The sequence below is a fragment of the Macaca nemestrina genome, chromosome 7 (assembly GCF_043159975.1).
Source record: "Macaca nemestrina isolate mMacNem1 chromosome 7, mMacNem.hap1, whole genome shotgun sequence".
Taxonomy (NCBI): Eukaryota; Metazoa; Chordata; class Mammalia; order Primates; family Cercopithecidae; genus Macaca; species Macaca nemestrina.
In genome coordinates this window covers 5243842-5263895 of record NC_092131.1, presented here as the reverse complement: position 1 = coordinate 5263895, position 20054 = coordinate 5243842, and the positions used below count along the sequence as shown (strand labels likewise).

At 47.8% G+C, this 20054-nt stretch overlaps 1 protein-coding gene and 1 long non-coding RNA gene across 6 annotated transcripts in view; both read left to right on the top strand.

Moving 5' to 3' along the window:
• The window catches only part of LOC105467653 (tectonin beta-propeller repeat containing 2), a 148528-nt gene that overhangs the window by 108340 nt on the left and 20134 nt on the right, over window positions 1-20054 (top strand). Inside the window, exon 19 of one of the 5 annotated variants that reach the window (XM_071099553.1) lies at window positions 13807-14009. The exons of the other annotated variants lie outside the window; for them this stretch is intronic. Coding sequence (XP_070955654.1) covers window positions 13807-13833 — 27 coding nt within the window. The 3' untranslated portion in view covers window positions 13834-14009. Of the gene's footprint in view, window positions 1-13806; window positions 14010-20054 lie in introns of those variants that run through there. 5 annotated transcript variants of the gene reach the window in all.
• On the top strand, window positions 917-9035 carry LOC139364175 (uncharacterized). The gene is made up of 2 exons (XR_011625490.1): window positions 917-2396; window positions 2683-9035. It is a non-coding gene; the product is annotated as an uncharacterized lncRNA (long non-coding RNA).

Genomic DNA, 20054 nt, shown 5'->3' with positions numbered 1-20054 from the left:
GGACTACAGGCGCCCGCCACCTCGCTCGGCTAGTTTTTTGTATTTTTTAGTAGAGACGGGGTTTCACCATGTTAGCCAGGATGGTCTTGATCTCCTGACCTCGTGATCCGCCCGTCTCGGCCTCCCAAAGTGCTGGGATTACAGGCTTGAGCCACCGCGCCCGGCCGAACATCCCTCTTTTCATGTGTTTATTGGTTATTTGTGTATCTGCTTTCAAGAACTGTGTATTCAATTTTTTTTTTTTTAAGATGGAGTCTCACTCTGTCGCCCAGGCTGGAGTGCAGTGGCACAATCTCCACTCACTGTAATATCTGCCTCCTGGGTTCAAGTGATTCTCTTGTCTCAGCCTCCTGAGTAGCTGGGATTACAGACATGTGCCTTCATGCCTGGCTATTTTTTTTTTTTTTTTCATATTTTTTTAGTAGAGGCAGGGTTTCACCATGTTGGCCAGGCTGGTCTCAAACTCCTGGCCTCAGGTGATCCACCCACCTCGGCCTCGCGAAGTGCTTGGATTACAGGCATGTGCCACCGCGCCCAGCCTCAAATCTTTTGCTCATTTTAAAATTGTGTTATCTTTTACTGAGTTTGTTTGTTTGTTTTGAGATTGAGTCTTGCTCTATCCCCCAGGCTGGAGTGCTGTGGTGTGATCGTGGCTCACTGCAACCTCTGCTTCCTGGGTTCAAGTGATTCTACTGCCTCAGCCTCCTGAGTAGCTGGGATTACAGGCATGCGCCACCATGCCTGGCTAATTTTTGTATTTTTAGTAGAGATGGGGTTTCACCATGTTGGCCAGGCTGGTCTCAAACTCCTGACCTTGTGATTCACCTACCTCAGTCTCCCAAAGTGCTGGGATTACAGGTGTGAGCCACCATGCCCAGCCTGTTGAGTTCTATATAAGAGTTCTTGACTGGGCGCGGTGGCTCACGCCTGTAATCCTAGCACTTTGGGAGGCCAAGGCGGGCGGATCATGTCAGGAGATCGAGACCATCCTGGCTAACATGGTGAAACCCTGTCTCTGCTAAAAATACAAAAAAAGTTAGCCGAGCGAGGTGGCAGGCGCCTGTAGTCCCAGCTACTCAGGAGGCTGAGGCAGGAGAATGGTGTGACCCCGGGAGGCGGAGCTTGCAGTGAGCTGAGATGTGCCACTGCACTCCAGCCTGCACAACAGAGCAGACTCCATCTTAAAAAAAAAAAAAAAAAGAGTTCTTTATATATTCTGTATACTAGACCTTTATCAGACACATGATTTACAAGTATTTTCTTCCATTCTGTGCGTTGTCTTTTACTTTCTTTATGATGTTCTTTGATGCACAAAAATTTTTATATTGATGAAGTCCAGTTTATTTATTTTTTCTTCATTTGCTTCTGCTTTTAGTTGCCTAATCCAAGGTCACGAAGATTTACCTCTGTGTTTTCTTCTAGCAGTTTTATAGTTTTAGCTCTTACATTAAGTGCTTCATCCATTTTGAGTTAATTTTTGTATATGATATGAGATAGTTGTCCAAATGCATTCTTTTACATATGGCTATTCAGTTGTACCAACACCATTTAGTGAAAAGACTATTCTGTCCACATTAAATTATCTTAACACCCTTGTCAAAATCAATCGATTGTAAATATAAAGGGTTACTACTGGACTCCTAGTTATATCCCAGTGATCTGTGTATATCTATCCTTATACTACACTGTCCTGAGTACTTAGCTTCGTTGTAAATTTTGAAATCAGGAAGTATGAATCCTCTAACTTTTTCTTTTTCAAGATTGTTTCAGCTACATGGAGCCCCTCCTACATCCATGTGAATTTTAGGATAAGTATGTCAATTTCTGCAAAAAAAAAAAAAAATACTAATTGGAATTTTGAAAGGAATTGTGTTGAATCAGTAGATAAATTTGGAAAATCTTCCAGTCTGTGAACATGGGATGTCTTCCCATTTATTTAGATCTTCTTTACTTTCCTTCACCAATGTTTTGTAGTTTTCAGAGTATACGTTTTATACTGCTCTTGTTAAGTTTATTTCTAAGTTCTTTATTCCTTTTGATGCTATTGTAAATGGAATTGTTTTCTTCATTTTCAGATTGCCCATTGCTAGTATAGAGTTTTGTATATTGATCTTGTGTCTGGCAACCTTGCTAAACTTGTGTATTGGGTCTAACAGGTTTTTGCAGATTTCTTTTGCATTTTCTATAGATGAGATCATGGCTTCTGACATGGTCTGCCAATAGAGATAATTTTACTTCTTCCTTCCTATCTATATGTCTTTTATTTTACTGTCTTGCCTGATTGCCCTGGCTGGAACTTCTAGGACAGTGTTGAATAGAAGTGGCAAGAGTGGACTTCCTTGTCTTGTTTCTGATCTTAAGGGGAAGGCATTCAGTCTTTTACCATTAAATATGATGTGAGCTTTGTGTTTTCTTTTTTTTTTTTTTTTTTTTTTGAGACGGAGTCTCGCTCTGTCGCCCAGGCTGGAGTGCAGTGGCGCGATCTCGGCTCACTGCAAGCTCCGCCTCCCGGGTTCACGCCATTCTCCTGCCTCAGCCTCCCGAGTAGCTGGGACTACAGGCGCCCACAACCGCGCCCGGCTAATTTTTTGTATTTTTAGTAGAGACGGGGTTTCACCGTGGTCTCGATCTCCTGACCTTGTGATCCGCCCGCCTCGGCCTCCCAAAGTGCTGGGATTACAGGCGTGCTTTGTGTTTTCTTAGGCTCCCTTTATTAGGTTGAAGTTCCCTTCTATTCCTAGAAGGAATTCTAGGAGTTCTTTCCGTTCCTAGTTTGTTCGGTGTTTGTTATGATGAAAGGGTGTTGGGTTTTGTCAAATGCTTTTTCTATGCCTATTGAGATGGCCTTGTGGTTTTTTTCCTTTGTTAATATGATACATTATACTGATGGAGTTTTATATGTTGAAATACAGTTTCATTCCTGGGAAAAATCCCCGTTGGTCATGATGTGTAATCGTTTGTGTGTGTACGTTGCTGGATTTGGTTTGCTAAAGTTTTGTTGAGGATTTTTGTGTCTATATTCATGAGAGAGATTGGTCTTTGGTTTTCTTGTCATGTGTTTGTCTGGTTTTGGTATCAAGGTAATGCTGGCCTCATAGAATGCATTGGGAAGTGTTTTCTTCTTTTCTACTTTTTGGAAGAGTTTTTGAAAGATTGGTTTTATTTCTTAAACCCCATTTGTTAGAATTCATCATCCCATCCATGAATTAATGTAGCCATGTAGGCCTGAGCTTTTTTTGTGGGAAGTTTTTTGACTACTAATTCAATCTCTTTATTCATTGTAGGTCTATTCAGAATTTTTTTTTTTTTTTCTCTGACATGGAGTCTCACTCTGTCACCCAGGCTAGAGTGCATTGGTGTGATCTTGGCCCACTGCAACCTCCGTCTCCTAGATTCTTGCAATTCTCCTGCCTCAGCCTCCCTAGTGGCTGGGACTACGGACATGCACCACTACACCCAGCTAATTTTTCTATTTTTAGTAGAGATGAGGTTTCACCATGTTGGCCAGGCTTGTCTTGAACTCCTAACCTCAAATGATCCACCCCCTCAGCCTCCCAAAGTGCTAGGATTACAGGCATGAGCCACTGCACCCAGCCAATTCAGAATTTTCTATTTCTTCTTCTTTTTTTTTTTTGAGACGGAGTTTTGCTCTTGTTGCCCAGACTGGAGGGCAATGGCACAATCTTGGCTCACTGAAACCTCCGCCTCCCAGGTTCAAACAATTCTCCTGCCAAGTAGCTGGGGTTACAGGCGTGCACCACCATGCCTGGCTAATTTTTGTATTTTTAGTAGAGATGGGGTTTCACTATGTTGGACAGGATAGTCTTGATCTCCTGACCTTGTGATCCACCTGCCTCGGCCTCCCAAAGTGCTGGGATTACAGATGTGAGTCACTGTGCCCAGCCTAATTTTGTATTTTTGGTAGAGACGGGGTTTCACTATGTTGGCCAGGCTGGTCTTGAACTCCTGACCTCAAGTGATCTGCCTGCCTTGGCCTCCCAAAGTGCTGGGATTACAGGCATGAGCCACTGTACCCTGCCTCTCTTTCTTCTTGATTCAATCTAAGTAGTTTATTCTTTCTAGGAATTTGTTCATTTCATCTATTTTATCTAATTTGTTGGCATCCAATTGATCACAGTATTCTTCTGTAATACTTTTCATTTTTGTGAAGTTGATAGTAATGTCTCCTCTTTCTGATTTTAATAATTTGAATTGGCTGGGCACAGTGGCTCATGTCTGTAATCCCACTTTGGAAGGTTGAGGCAGGAAGACCACTTGAGCCTAGGAGTTCAAGACTAGCCTGGACGACATAGCAAGGCATCATCTCTACCACACACACACAAAAAAAATTTCTTGGGCCTAGTAGTGCACCTGTAGTCCCAGCTACTCAGAAGGCTAAGGTAGAATTGCTTGAGCCCAGGAGTTCAAGGCTGCAGTGAGCTATGATTGCTGATTTTATTGCCAATTGCCACTATACTCCAGCCTGGGCAACAGAGCACGACTCTAATAATAATAAGAAGAAGAATTTGAATCTTCTCTCATTTTTTCTTAGTCAGTCTAGCTAAAGGTTTGTCGATTTTGTTGCTCTTTTCAAAACACCTCCTTTTGGTTTTCTTGCTTTTTCTCTGTTGTTTTTCTATTCTCTCTTTCTTCTATTTCCACTCTGTTACTTCCTCCACACATTCTTGTGCACAGTGCTTTGCTTGATAGTGATATTCCTCTGGGAGCTCCCAGGAATATTTGTCACAATTATCACGTACATATGGAAGACCTGTGGTAACACTGGACTGTAAAGTTTGTAGGATCCCAGTGCAGAGGCAGGCCAGTGTTAGTAAAGGGCTGCTGAGTGGAAGAGCGAGATTTGCAGGATATGTTGTGGAAAGAACATCCTTGAGTGGGTTGAGCGCCCATGTGCCTTACCTCCTCCTTTTCCCAGCAAGCCAGAGGCCAGGATGCTGGAGAGTAGGGCAGGCGGGAAGCTGCTGGGCTCAGTCCTCAGTGGGGCTGGAGCCACTCTTGCCTGTGCTGTGTGTACCTATCTGTAGCCATGGGGCCACACGGGTACCTGGCAAAAGGGTTACGTGGAGAACTGTGTGCAACCACAAATTCCTGTTCCTGTCTCCATGTAGACTCTAGAATAACCTCTAGGAAGCAAAGCTAAACTGGGGAAGAAAGCTTTGCTTAAAGTGCTCTATTGACTGTGGTGATCAACAGCTTTGCCCAGGAAAATGGCCAAAATAGAACAAATTCACATGAAAGGACCTCAAAGCTGTGCTCTGAATAAAGTAGTGATTGCTAAATGGGATGTTAAGCATGAACTATTTCAAGTAGTTCTGCTGAATAGAGCCACATTTTCTCATTGAGTTAGCTTTTAGCATGCTCTGGAAGACATTCGGTTTGCCACGGATTCTGTAGATACAAATTGCTTCTGAAGTTGGTTTCTGTGGGAAAGGAGTCAGGCTTCACATGTACACAGGCCTTTCTCCTGCACTTTGCCAAGCACTGCCTGATCCCTAACCCTTTTATCGCCCCAGGAAACAGAAGAGTCAGTGGTTCTCCCTATCTTACGAGGAAATCTGTTACCCGGAACAGTTGAGCAATTTGCCCAGGATCCCAACTCTAGTGTGTGCCAAGCCCAGGCGGGGACCCAGGCCCCCAGCTCCCAGGTGCTGCCCCTGCTGAGGCTCCCCTGGGCTGAGGAAGGCACTTCTCCCAGGCTGCTGGCACTGACAATTGTTTGCTGAGATCAGAAGTGAAGACAAGTTCTGCTGCCAGGCACTCGCCTTGTGCCAGGCTAATGCCTGAAGTATATCTTTCCCTCAGTCCTCACAACAACTTGGGAAGTGGCTGCATCTTTCCCCATTTGACAGAGGAGAAAACCCTAGCTCAGAGGTTCAGAAAGTTGCCTGAGACCTCATAGCGGGCAGGCGGCAGGACTGGGACATAGACCCAGGTGTGTGACACCCGCCTCTGCCCCTCCTATGGCTCTGAGGCCCAAGATCTGCAGCAAGCACCAGGTTGTGGCGACATGTCATAGGCTTAGTGGCCTCACACGTGGTATTTTAGGACAAAGCCTACACGTGCAAATCTTTACATCGCAGAGGGTCCTGAAAATGAGCCCAGGAGTGAGGGGAGACGGGGGCTCACTCTGAGGACTGGAAGTCAGAAGAGATGGTTGAATCTGAGGATTGGAGAACAAGCGGGGTTTATGTATTTTGATGATGTTCTACATCTTTCCACTTTGTTTTATTTTTTCTTCGACTTGAGCTTCTTCATCTGCATAGAGGATGTATTTGCAGTGGAAATGGAAATGGAGGCAGGGGTTAGATGCTCAAGGGCACCTGAAGTGAAGCCACAGAAATCTTTAAAATTAGCATCAGCTCCTCTATTTAGTTCCATTGTCCTATTCTCTTCTCTGGGAAGATACCACCTGTAGTAGTTTTGCAATAAAGTTTTAACAAAGTACTCAAAACAAATGACTCAGTTTTCAGACTTGCTAACACTTGGAAGGGTTTGGAGAAAATATTTATAGTTGTGTTTAGCATCTTCAGAGTCTGGAGTTTGCTGTTTGAGTTAGAGAATTTTCTGTCTGTGTTAGAGGTACCTCTAACGCAAGCATAGTTGGTGCGAAGTTTCACATTCTGTGTGCCCTATGTGCTTGAGTGGAAGAGTTGTCTGTTCTTACTGTGCTTACAGTGGACTCTGAAATGGCATCTATGGTGTGGTTCCAGTTTTGTAAAACAAAACTATAAAATCCTACTAGGCTGGGTGCAGTGGCTCATGCCTATAATCCCAGCACTTTGGGAGGCCAAAGTAGGAGGATCACTTGAACCCAGGAGTTCAAAATCAGCCTAGGCAGCATAGTGAGACCCCGTCTCTACAGGTAATTTTTTAAATTAGCCAGATGTGGTGGCGTGCACCTGTGGTCCCAGCTACTAAGGAGGCTGAGGTGGGAGGATCACTTGAGCCCAGGAGGTCAAGGCTGCAGTGAGCATGTTTGTACCACTGCACTCCAGCCTGGGCAACAGAGCAAGACCCTGTCTCAATCAATAAAAATTAAAAATAATTTCCCACTGAAAACCTAGAAGAAACTACAGCAAAGGTGACTATTATGAGGCCGGGTGCAGTGGCTCATGCCTGTAATCCCAGCACTTTGGGAGGCTGATGTGGGCAGATCACCTGAGGTCGGGAGTTCGAGACCAGCCTGACCAATATGGAGAAACCCGTCTCTAATGAAAATACAAAATTAACTGGGTGTGGTGGCACACGCCTGTAACCCCAGCTACTCAGGAAGCTGAGGCAGGAGAATTGCTTGAACCCGGGAGGCAGAGGTTGTGGTGAGCCGAGATCACGCCATTGCACTCTAGCATGGACAACAAGAGCGAAACTCCATCTCAAAAAAAAAAAAAAGACTATTTTGATCCAGAGATTATGAGTGATTATAATACTCTTCTCTATTTACCATGTTTTCTCATAACGGGCAGGAAAACTTGTTCATGATCAGGGAGAAAAATATGTATATTTTACAAGGGACCCATCTTTTGTGGGTCATTGAGCAACCTTTCTTCTCCAAGGCACATCTCTGACCTACCCAGCCCATATAAATCTGAACCCCAGTAGGTTGTCCCCCCTTCCCCCTGCCCCACACAAAGATTTTAGAGTTAGAAGGAGACTGGAAAACACGTAGCCTTGCCACTTCTGCAGGTGAGGAAAGCAAGGCCTGGCCAAAGCGAGTTTCCTGGTCTCAGGGTGGTCAGTGGTTGTGCTGGGCCTCTGCAGCCCCTCATCCTCAAGGCCCACAGTATACGGAGCAGCGGCAAGAACAGCCCCATCCAGGGACACTCACAGGCTACCGTAGAGACACGCAAACCACTGGCCCCTATGCTTCTAGAGCTGTGGGCAGAGTGCCATGGAGCCAGCTGGAGAGGGATGTGCTGTCAGGGCCTTGGAGTGGTCAGAGGATCTCACGAGAGGTGGCACTGGTACAAAAAAGGCAAGTAGGAGTGTGGCAGGCAGGCAGGACAGAGGGTGTTCCAAGCAGAGGGGACGTGAAGTATAGGCACTGAGCAGAAGGCACCCTTGCCCAGGGTGCAGAAAGGGGCTGTATTGGGAGGCTGACACAGGCCAGGGCAGGGAGGCCTGGGCTAAGGCATTGGCATCGTTCTTGAAGAGCTTGAAGCCAGGCAAGTGGCCTGGGTAGACCACGTTTAAGGAAGGAGCCTGTGACACAATTCCCTGTGACCAACCAGGGGGTCTTCTGCTGGACAGATCACATGCACCCATAAGTAGGTCATATGCCTAGGAGTGTTTTGCCTCAGATATGGAGCAAAATTAGCCTGACACTAAATGCAGCTCTGGTCCTACCTACTGGAGCTTAAAGCAAGACTCGGAAGAATCAAACGGTTTCAGAGTAACTTAACAGCATCTCAGAACAAAGCTCCAGAATATTTACAGATTGCAAAAATATCCAACATCAACAAGATAAAATTCACATGGGCAACCAATTAACGCTTACCCAACAAGCAGAGAAGCAGGAAAATACAACCTGCAATGAAGGGAGAAGAAATCCATCAATAGGAGCTGACCCAGAAACGATACAGATGGTAAGATTCGTAGACAGGACATTGAAACAGTTGTTAGACCTTTATGTATCCAAGAAGCTAGTAGAGAGATTCAGCCTGTTAAGTAGAAAAATGAGAGATACAAAAACTCCAGGCTAGGCCAGGCACGCAATGGCTCACACCTGTAATCCCAGCACATTGGGAGGCTGGGGTGGGCAGACCACCTGAGGTCAGGAGTTCGAGACCAGCCTGGCCAACATGGCAAAACCTCATCTCTACTAAAAATACAAAAATTAGCCAAGCGTGGTGGCACATACCTGTAATCCTAGCTCCTCAGAAGGCTGAGGCATGAGAATCACTTGAACCTGGGAGGTGGAGGTTGCAGTGAGCCAAGATTACACCACTGCACTCCAGCCTGGGTGACAGAGCAAGACTCTGTCTCAAAAAAAAAAAAAAAAAAATCAATAACAAAAACCTCCAAGCTGGGCGTGGTGGCTCATGCCTGCAATCCCAGCACTTTGGGACGCTGAGCTGGGAGAATTGCTTGAGCTCAGGAGTTCAAGATGAGCCTGGGCAAGATGGCAAGACCCTGCCTCTAAAAAAAAAAACTCAAATCAAATTTGTAGGGATTAAAATTGCAGTGTCTAAGTTGAAAAATGCACTGGATGAGATTAATGGCAGCATAGAATTTGCAGAAGAAAAGACTAGTGAGCTTGAAGACACAGCAGTGAAAAACCATCCACATTGAAGCCTAGAGGGAAACAGGCAAGAAAATGTTCAGAGAATCAGTGAGCACAGACCCCTTCAAGTGACCTCACATAAATGAAATCCAAGTCTTAAAAGAAGAGGGAAGAAGGGTGACAGGAAAAAAAGATGTGAAGAAGAAATACAGCTGAAAGTTTTCTAAATTTGATGAAATAATTATGCTGAGTCAAGAAGCCAGACAAAGAATACATACTGTTATAATTTCATTTATATAAAATTTGGCCAGGTACGGTGGCTCATGTCTGTAATCCCAACACTTGGGGAAGCTGAGACGAGTAGATCACCTGAGCCCAGGAGTTCAAGACCAGCCTGAGCAACATGGCAAAACTCCATCTGTACAAAAAATACAAAAATTAGCTGAGTGTGGTGGTGCACACCTGTAGTCCTGGCTACTTGGGAGGCTAAGGTGGGAGGATCCCTTGAGCCCAGGAGGCAGAGACTGCAGTGAGCCATGATGACTGCCACCTCACTCCAGCCTGGGCGACAGAGCGTCACCCTGTCTCAAAAACAAACTTATTTATATAAAATATTAGAAAATGCTAACACAGGCCGGGTGCTGTGGCTCATGCCTATAATCCCAGCACTTTGGGAGGCTAAGGCAGGTGGATCACCTGAGGTCAGGAGTTCAAGACCAGCCTGGCCAACATGGTGAAACCCCATCTCTACTAAAACTACAAAAGTCACCTAGGTGTGGTGGTGCACACCTGTAATCCCAGCTACTTGGGAGGCTGAGGCGGGAGAATTGCTTGAACTCCAGCCTGGGCAACAGAGTGAGACTCTGTCTCAAAAAAATAAAAAATAAAATTAAAATTAAAAAAAAAGAAAATGCTAGCACAGATCAGTCAGATCAGTACTTACTCAAGGCCTGGCAGAAATTTCAAAGGGGAGATGTGGCAGTGGCTTCATGAGTATATGCATATGTCAAAGCTTACCCAATTATGTACTTTAAATGTGTGCATTTCATTGTATGTCAACATACCTCTGTAGAGCTGGGGTTTTTTTTGTTTTTGGGGGGTTTTTTTTAATACGGAGTCTCTCTCTGTCACCCAGGCTGGAATGCAGTGGCATGATCTCAGCTCACTGCAAGTTCCACCTCCCAGGTTCAGACCATTCTCCTGCCTCATCCTCTGGAGTAGCTGGGACTACAGGCGCCCACCACCACGCTCAGCTAATTTTTGTGTGTATATTTTTAGTAGAGATAGGGTTTCACCATGTTAGCCAGGACAGTCTCAATCTCCTGGTCTCGTGATCCACCCGCCTCCCCAAGTGCTGGGATTACAGGCATGAGCCACCGCGCCTGGCCTGTTTTTGTTTTTTAGAGACACAGTCTCACTCCTTGCCCAGGCTGGAGCACAGTGGAGTGGTCATGGCTCACTGGAACCTCAAACTCCTGGGTCAAGCCATCCTCCCACCTCAGCCTCCCAACTAACTAGGACACTACAGGCATGCACCACCGCACCTAGCTAATTTAAAAAAAAAAAATTGTAGAGACATAGTCTTGCTATATTGCGCAGGCTGGTCTTGGACTCCTGGCCTCAAGCAAGCCTCCCACCTTAGCCTCCCAAAGTACTGGGAATACAAATGTGAGCCACCATGCCTGGCCTCTGTACAGTTGTTTTAAATATTAAAGTGTAAAAAAAAATTTAAATGGGCTGGGTGTGGTGGCTCATGCCTGTGGTGGCCAGCACTTTGGGAGGTCGAGGCGGGTAGATTGCTTGAGCTCAGGAGTTCAAGACCAGCCTGGGATTATTATGAAATCCTATCTCTATGAAAAACACAAAAAATTAGCCAGATATGGTGGTATGTGCCTGTAGTTCCAGCTACTAGGGAGGTTGAGGCTGCAGTGAGCCGTGATCATGCCAGCACACTCCAGCCGGGGTGACAGAATGAGGCCCTGTCTCAAAAAAAAAAAAAAAAAAAAAAGTTTTAAATGAACGTTATAGGATACCCTACACTGTGTTGGATTTGCAGAGGGAACAGAAATGAGTGAAGCTGGCTGAGCATGGTGGCTCACACCTGTAATCCCAGTACTTTGGGAGGCCGAGACAGGTGAATCACCTGAGCTCAGGAGTTCGAGACCAGCCTGAGAGACATGGTAAAACCCCATTTCTACCAAAAATACAAAACATTAGCTCACATCCTGGCTAACACGGTGAAACCCCGTCTCTACTACAAAATACAAAAAAACTAGCCGGGCGAGGTGGCGGGCGCCTGTAGTCCCAGCTACTCGGGAGGCTGAGGCAGGAGAATGGCGTGAACCCGGGAGGCGGAGCTTGCAGTGAGCTGAGATCTGGCCACTGCACTCCAGCCTGGGCGACAGAGCGAGACTCCGTCTAAAAAAAAAAAAAAAAAAAAAAAAAAAAAAAAAAAAAAAACATTAGCTGGGCCTGGTGTCACATGCCTGTAATTTCAGCTACTCGGGAGGCTGAGACAGGAGGATTGCTTGAGCCTGGGAGGTGGAGGTTGCAGTGAGCTGAGATCGTTCTACTATACTCCAGCCTGGGCGACAGACTAAGATTCTGTCTCAAAAAAAAAAAAGAGGAAATGAGTGAAGCTGTTTTTGGAGTTAAGTGACCAAAAGTTAAATGACTAAAAGAAGAGCAGAGCAGGAGGTTATAGAAACAATCATGAAAAAAAACACAGATCCCCAGGGTCCCAAACCTGGTTTCCGAGGATGGGTAGTGTTTGAACTGGGACTTCAGACTCGGTGGGCATTTTCAGTGACCAGCAGGTAAAGAGGTTTGGCCCAGTGTTTCTGAGTAGGGAAGAGTGCTCCTCCCTGCTGCTTTGGGAGGACTGTCTGTTGCTGGACCACCCTGAGGACTGTGAGACATTAGCTCCGTGGGCTTCTAGGCTCCTGGCAGTGAACCTCTGGGAGGGAAGGATGCAGAAAGGATGTTGTGGGAAAGAGAAGACCTGAGATGTCCTTTGGGTCATCTTTGGAGGATCTTGACTCTCAGGCTGGAGAGTTTGTGGCTAATTCCATGGGCAGTGGGACCTATGGAAGGCTCTTGAGCAGGGCCAGACAGGACCCAAATGGGAAAGTCTGCAGTGAGCTGTGGAAATTCTCTGGCCTGATTCGCTGGATTCATGGTGCACATCTGTGAGATGTGAGGTTGGGATTGAGTGGACATGGGGACTCTGACGTGGATTGCTTTGGGGCAGAGGAAGCCAATCCATGCTGGCGTCCCAGCCGGGGTCTGTAATCTCATTAATCCCCTTTTGGTGACTGGACCAGTTGTCTGTACAAGTGCCTCTTGGTCACCTTGATCCAACCTCACTGTGCCAGCACTGCTTGTATCCACAATGCTGCAGAAGCCTTCCTTCCCAGCTGGCCTGCATGCAGGTGCCTTGCAGAGCGTTGGGAAGGTGGCATGCGGCCGTTTCCAGCAGTGGGGTGCGTGCTCAGGGAGACTGCAGCATCCCGGAACCCTGCCAGCCAGGAAGGACTGTTCCCATCGTGGGCGGAATCCATTACTTGCAATCAGAAGAACTTCAACTAATACTTGCTTTTTGCCTGTGGATTCAAGTGACCTTGGGAATGTTGCTTAAACTCACTGGTCTTTCACTTTCATTTTCCCATCAGTAAAGTGAAGGGTCAGATCCACATTAGAGCCATCAGAGGAGCTTATTAAAAATATCCAGGCCTCGGCCGGGCATGGTGGCTCACGCCTGTAATCCCAGCACTTTGGGAGGCCGAGGTGGGCGGATCACAAGGTCTCTACTGAAAATACAAAAAATTAGCTGGGCGTGGTGACAGGTGCCTGTAGTCCCAGCTACTTGGGAGGCTGAGGCAGGAGAGTAGCGTGAACCCAGGAGGTGGAGCTTGCAGTGAGCGGAGAACCCCAGCCTGGGTGACAAAGCCAGATTTCATTTAAAAAAAAAAAAAAATGTCCAGGCCCCGGCCCCTCCCTGGAGATATGAATTCAGCAGGTCTGGGGTGAGGCCCAGGCATCCTGGTTGATTTTTATTTTTATTTTTTGAGACAGAGTCTCACTCTGTCGTTCAAGCTGAAGTACAGTGGTGTGATCATAGCTCACTAGAACCACAAACCCCTAGGCTCAAACAGTTCTCCTGCCTCTGCCTCCAGAATGGCTAGGGGGATGCACATCACACCTGGCTCATTTTTTAAATTTTTATTTTGTAGAGATGAGGTCTTGCTGTGTTGTCCAGGCTGGTCTCAAACTACTGGCCTCAAGTGATCCTCCCAGCCCTCAGCCTCCCAAAGTGCTGGGATTGCAGGCATGTGCCACTGTGCCCTGCCAGTTTTGCTTTTCGGTTTTTGGTTAGTTTTTTTTTTTTGAGACGGAGTCTTGGTCTGTCGCCCACTAGAGTTCAGTGGGGATGATATTGGCTCACTGCAACCTCCGCCTCCTGGGTTCAAGCAGTTCTCCTGCCTCAGCCTCCCTAGTAGCTGGGAATACAGGCACCTGCTACCACGCCAGCTAATTTTTTTTTTTTTTTTTTTTTTTTGAGATAGGGTCTCACTCTGTCACTCAGGCTGTAGTGCAGTGGCACGATCTCGGCTCACTACAAACCTCCATCTCCTGGGTTCAAGCAATCATCCCACTTCAGCGTCTTGAGTAGCTGGGGCTACAGGTGAGTGCCACTACGCCCGGCTAATATTTGTATTTTTAGTAGACACTGGGTTTCTCCATGTTGGCCAGGCTGGTCTTGAACTCCTGACCTCAGATGATCTGCCCGCCTCGGCCTCCCAAAGTGCTGGGATTACTTGCGTGAGCCACCGTGCCTGGCCACACCCAGCTAATTTTTTTTTTTTTTTTTTTTTTTTGAGACGGAGTCTCGCTCTGTCACCCAGGCTGGAGTGCGGTGGCCAGATCTCAGCTCACTGCAAGCTCCGCCTCCCGGGTTCACGCCATTCTCCTGGCTCAGCCTCCCGAGTAGCTGGGACTATAGGCGCCCGCCACCTCGCCCGGCTAGTTTTTTGTATTTTTTAGTAGAGACGGGGTTTCACCGTGTTAGCCAGGATGGTCTCGATCTCCTGACCTCGTGATCCGCCCGTCTCGGCCTCCCAAAGTGCTGGGATTACAGGCGTGAGCCACCGCGCCCGGCTGACCCAGCTAATTTTTGTATTTTTAGTAGAGATGGAGTTGCACTGTGTTGACCAGGCTGGTCTGGAACTCCTGACCTCAAGTTATCCACCTGTCTTGGCCTTCCAAAGTGTTGGGATTACAGATAGGAGCCACCACACCCAGCCTGGTTTTTATTTTTAATGACATGAAATGCCAAGTGTGGTGGTATGTGCCTCTAGTCCCACCTACTCAGGAGGCTGGGTGGGAGGATCACTGGAGACCAGGATCATCCACCGCACTCCAGCCTGGGCAACAGAGTGAGACTCCATGTGTAAAAGAAAGAAAACAAAGTCACATGTGAAAATCGGTAGGTTGACATTTCAGTGGGTTGTATAAGATGTGCTACAAGAAACAAGTCTCTTCTGCCAATTTTGCCCTCTCTGGAGAGCTCCTTTCAATTCTTTTCGCTGCCTGTCTCCGAATGCTGCTTCTGGAGCCGTGTTTGGTCCCCTGACTTCAGGTGTTTCTGATTGACTCTCCAGGGAAACAGAAGCGTGCAGAGCTCTTGCTCCCCCTTCCCCCGTCCCCCAGCCACCCACCTCCCTTCCTGCTTCCACCCTCCCAGAGCTGCAACACTTCCCAGGCATGGACCTTGCTGTGAGGAAGGAGGAGAGCTTCACAGTGGAGGCAGGGGATGAATCACACCTGCAATTCCTTGTCTCTGTGACTCTGTTTTCCCTGGACTTGATAATCATCTTGTTTGCTCATCTAGTTTTTTTTTCTTTTTCTTTTCTTTTTTTTTTTTTTTTTTTTTTTTGAGACAGAGTCTCGCTCTGTTGCCCAGGCTGGCGTGCAATGGTTTGATCAGTCTCTGCTCACTGCAACCTCCACCTCCTGGGTCCGAGTGATTCTTCTGCCTCAGCCTCCCGAGTAGCTGGGATTAACAGGCATGTGCCACCACACCCAGCTAATTTTTTGTATTTTTAATAGAGATGGAGTTTCGCCATATTGGCCAGGCTGGTCTTGAACTCCTGACCTCAGGTGATCTACCTGCCTCGGCCTCCGCGCCCAGCCTGCTTATCTAGTTTTCTAAGTGCAGTTTCACACATTCAATCCCAACTCTCTGCCAGTTGTCTCACACATTTGGACACATTAGGAATGTGTCTTGTCTGTTTCTTCCCCCTGCAGAGATCTCTCCTGCACTGTCTTGGCCAGCTCCAGTCTGGCCTGGTACCTCTCTCTACCCGGGACCCAGCTGTTGTCCTGGTGTCATCTTTGACCTCCCCTCATGTTAGAGCCCCTTTCTCCCGGATCCCGGGTCTTCCTCTCTCTGTGTCTGTGTTTGTTTGGGTGGAGTTTATCCTCCAGTCGGTTCCCAAGGAAGGGTTCATGGTCGGTGACTTTTTTTATTTTATTTTATTTTTTTTTTGAGACGGAGTCTCACGCTGTCGCCCAGTCTGGAGTGCAGTGGCGCGATCTCGGCTCACTGCAAGCTCTGCCTCCCGGGTTTACGCCATTCTCCTGCCTCAGCCTCCCGAGTAGCTGGGACTACAGGCGCCCGCCACCTCACCCGGCTAGTTTTTTTGTATTTTTTAGTAGAGACAGGGTTTCACCGTGTTAGCCAGGATGGTCTTGATCTCCTGACCTCATGATCCGCCCGCCTCGGCCTCCCAAAGTGCTGGGATTACAGGCTTGAGCCACCGCGCCCGGCCCATGGTCGGTGACTTTTTAGAGATATTGCATGTCTGAAAAGTCTTTCATCTGTGTTCACCCTTGACCTTGCTGGGTATAACAGTCTAGGTTGGAAACCATTTTCCTTTAGGATTTTGAGGGTCTTCCTCCATTGTCTCTCAGCTTCCAGGATTGCTGTTGAGAAGCCAGAGGCCGGCCGGGCGCGGTGGCTCATGCCTGTAATCCCAGCACTTTGGGAGGCCGAGGCGGGCGGATCACAAGGTCAGGAGATCGAGACCACAGTGAAACCCCGTCTCTACTAAAAATACAAAAAATTAGCCGGGCGCGGTTGTGGGCGCCTGTAGTCCCAGCTACTCGGGAGGCTGAGGCAGGAGAATGGCGTGAACCCGGGAGGCGGAGCTTGCAGTGAGCCGAGATCGCGCCACTGTACTCCAGCCTGGGCGACAGAGCGAGACTCCGTCTCAAAAAAAAAAAAAAAAAAAAAAAAAAGAGAAGCCAGAGGCCGTTCTAACACCTGATCCTTGATACTTGACCTGTTTTTTTCTCTGAAGGTTTGTAAGGTCTCTTTGTTCCTAGTGTTGTAAGAACAGATACACAGTGATACGCCTTGGCGAGGGCTGTGTTAATCCGTGCAGCCAGGCGCTTGCAGCCTGTGTGCCAGTGGGTGTCTGGGTCCTCTGCTGGGCTCCTCTTCTGCCCCTGTCTCTCCTGTTTTCCTTTTTTTGTTGTTGTGTTTTTGTGTTTTGTTGTTGTTGTGGGGTTTTTTTTTGTTGTGGGGTGTTCGTTTGTTTTTTGGAGACAGGGTCTCTCACTGTCACCCAGGCTGGAGTGCAATGGCACAATCACAGCTCATTGTAGCTTTAAACTTCTGGGCTCAAGTAGTCCTCCCACCTCAGCCTCCCAAGTAGCTGGGACCACAGGCATGTGCACCATGTTCAGCTAATTTTTTTTTTTTTTTTTTTTTTGTAGAGATGGAGTCTCACTGTATTGCCCAGGCTGCTTTTGAACTCCTGGGCTCCAGCAATCCTCCCACCTCAGCCTCCCAAAGTGCTGGATTCCAGGCATGAGCCACTGCGCCCCTCCTGTTTCCTGTTTTCTGTTTGCTCTGGCTGGAGGCTTCCTTTTTTTTTTTTTTTTTTTTGAGTAGGTGTTTTCACCTTTGTTGCCCAGGCTAGAGTGCAGTGGTGCAATCTGGGCTCACAAGAGCCTCTGCCCCCTGGGTTCAAGCAATTCTCCTGCCTCAGCCTCCCAAGTAGCTGGGATTACAGGCATCTGCCACCACGCCCAGCTAATTTTGTATTTTTAGTAGAAATCGGGTTTCACCGTGTTGGTCAGGCTGCTCTCGAACTCCTGACCTCAGGTGATCCACCTGCCTTGGCCTCCCAAAGTCCTGGGATTACAGGCATTAGCTGCCACGCCCAGCCTGGAGGTTTCCTTTTGTATTGTGGACTTTCTAAGCTGGCCTCCACTTTTCTTTTCTTTCCTGTTTCTATCTTTTTATGCTTTTATCCTACTTTCTTTTTTTTTTTTTTTTTTTTTTTTTTGAGACAGAGCCTCACGCTGTTGCCCAGGCTGGAGTGCAGTGGCGCGATCTCGGCTCACTGCAAGCTCCGCCTCCCGGGTTCACGCCATTCTCCTGCCTCAGCCTCCTGAGTAGCTGGGACTACAGGCGCCCGCCACCGCGCCCGGCTAATTTTTTGTATTTTTAGTAGAGACGGGGTTTCACTGTGGTCTCGATCTCCTGACCTTGTGATCCGCCCGCCTCGGCCTCCCAAAGTGCTGGGATTACAGGCTTGAGCCACCGCGCCCGGCCTATCCTACTTTCTAGAAGACGTTCTCAACCTTATTTCTCCAACCCTCTGTCAGATTATTTCCATGATCACATGTTTAATTTCTTTTTTTTTTTTTTTTTCTTTTTGAGACTGAGTCTGGCTCTGTCGCCCAGGCTGGAGTGCAGTGGCCGGATCTCAGCTCACTGCAAGCTCCGCCTCCCAGGTTCACGCCATTCTCCTGCCTCAGCCTCCCGAGTAGCTGGGACCACAGGCGCCCGCCACTTCGCCCGGCTAGTTTTTTGTATTTTTTAGTAGAGACGGGGTTTCACCGTGTTAGCCAGGATGGTCTCGATCTCCTGACCTCGTGATCCGCCCGTCTCGGCCTCCCAAAGTGCTGGGATTACAGGCTTGAGCCACCGCGCCCAGCCCACATGTTTAATTTCTGAAAGTTCCTATTGTTTGACGGCTGTAGAGTCCTCTCTCATCTTCCTAAGGATGTTTTGGAAGTTTCTTCTCCCTGCCTGGTGTTTGTGTGTCCCAAGTTGTGTGTTTTCTGTCTAGTTCGCCTTTTCCATGGCAGAGGCTTTCTTCAGATGTTGGCAGTCCCCTGGTTGGAAGAGTGAGGCCCAGCAAGGCTGACTGGAAGCCCTGAGCACACACATGGAGCCTGTGGGCCACGCGGGTCTCTGACGGCGATCTGGCTGGGCTGCTGGTCGGGGAGTCGTTGCTTTTAGCCTTCCAGGGCCCGCTGAGTCCTTGCCATGCATCCCCCACTTTCCAGCTTCCAAAATTGTACGGCTGCTTCCTCCCCTTATTCTCCCTGTCCTTTGGAGATTTGAACATTTTTTCTTTGCAATGGAGTCTCACTCTGTCACCCAGGCTGGGTGCAGTGGCCCGATCTCAGCTCACTGCAGCCTCCACCTCCTGAGTTCAAGCAATTCTCTGCCTCAGGCTCCCGAGTAGCTGGGATTGCAGGTCCACACCACCATGCCCAGCTAATTTTTGTATCTTTGGTAGAGACAGGGTTTCGCCATGTTGGTCAGGCTGGTCTCAAACTCCTGACCTCAGGTGATCGTCTGCCTTGGCCTCCCAAAGTGCTGGGATTACAGGCGCGAGCCACTGCGCCCACCCCATTTTTCTTTCTTTAACCCGTTCCCTCTCATGGTAGTGGTGCTTGAGAAGGGAGTGAAAGGGTGAATGTGTGCTCATTGTTATCACTGTCCGGAAGCTTCTGGCTTCTTCGGAGCCCTGCAGGTGACTCTTGCACATACCCAGCACTGAGTACCATGGTGCAGCTCATCCCCTTCACCTCCACAGTTCTGGTATCATCAGTCTCCAGAGTATAGCTGCTCTTTTCCTCTAACCCTCCGAACATCTTTGAGTGGTATTTGGGTGCTGGTGGGGCTGCCTGTTACACCATAAGTTGTTCCGTCAACACACCTGCGCTGCCTGCAGATGAAGTTATGAGACTTCCCCAACTGCCGTCTAATGGTGTGGGACAGAACCAGCTCCCTTTGAGGGAAACTAAATTGTTTTTTGCCACTTCCTTTAATTTTTTCCATGTTGCTTTTTTTCCTATACCTCCATTTAAACATCTATTGTTTTTGAACTCTCTTCTTCAAAACTTGTTTCTAGGAGCTAGTAACCCTCTTCACTATACTGAATTCTAAGTATTTTCTCTCATTGGAAGGCCGTGATACCTAGAAGTAGACCACAGGCTTCTAACGGGGTGCCGTGGGGCTGCTGTAATCCCAGCGTTTTGGGAGGCCTAGGCAGGAGGATCACTTAAGCCCAGGAGTTTTTTGTTTTTTTGTTTTTTTGTTTTTTTTTGAGACAGAGTCTCACTCTGTCGCCCAGGCTGGAGTGCAGTGGCCGGATCTCAGCTCACTGCAAGCTCCGCCTCCCGGGTTTACGCCATTCTTCTGCCTCAGCCTCCCGAGTAGCTGGGACAAGGCGCCCGCCACCTTGCCCGGCTAGTTTTTTGTATTTTTTTTTTTTTAGTAGAGATGGGGTTTCACCGTGTTAGCCAGGATGGTCTCGACCTCCTGACCTTGTGATCCGCCTGTCTTGGCCTTCCAAAGTGCTGGGATTACAGGCGTGAGCCGCCACGCCTGGCCAAGCCCAGGAGTTTGAGACCAGGGCAACATAGTAAGACCCTGTCTCTACAAAAAAAAAAAAAAAAAAATTAATTAGCCAGGTGTGGTAGCATGCACCTATAGTCCCAGCTATTC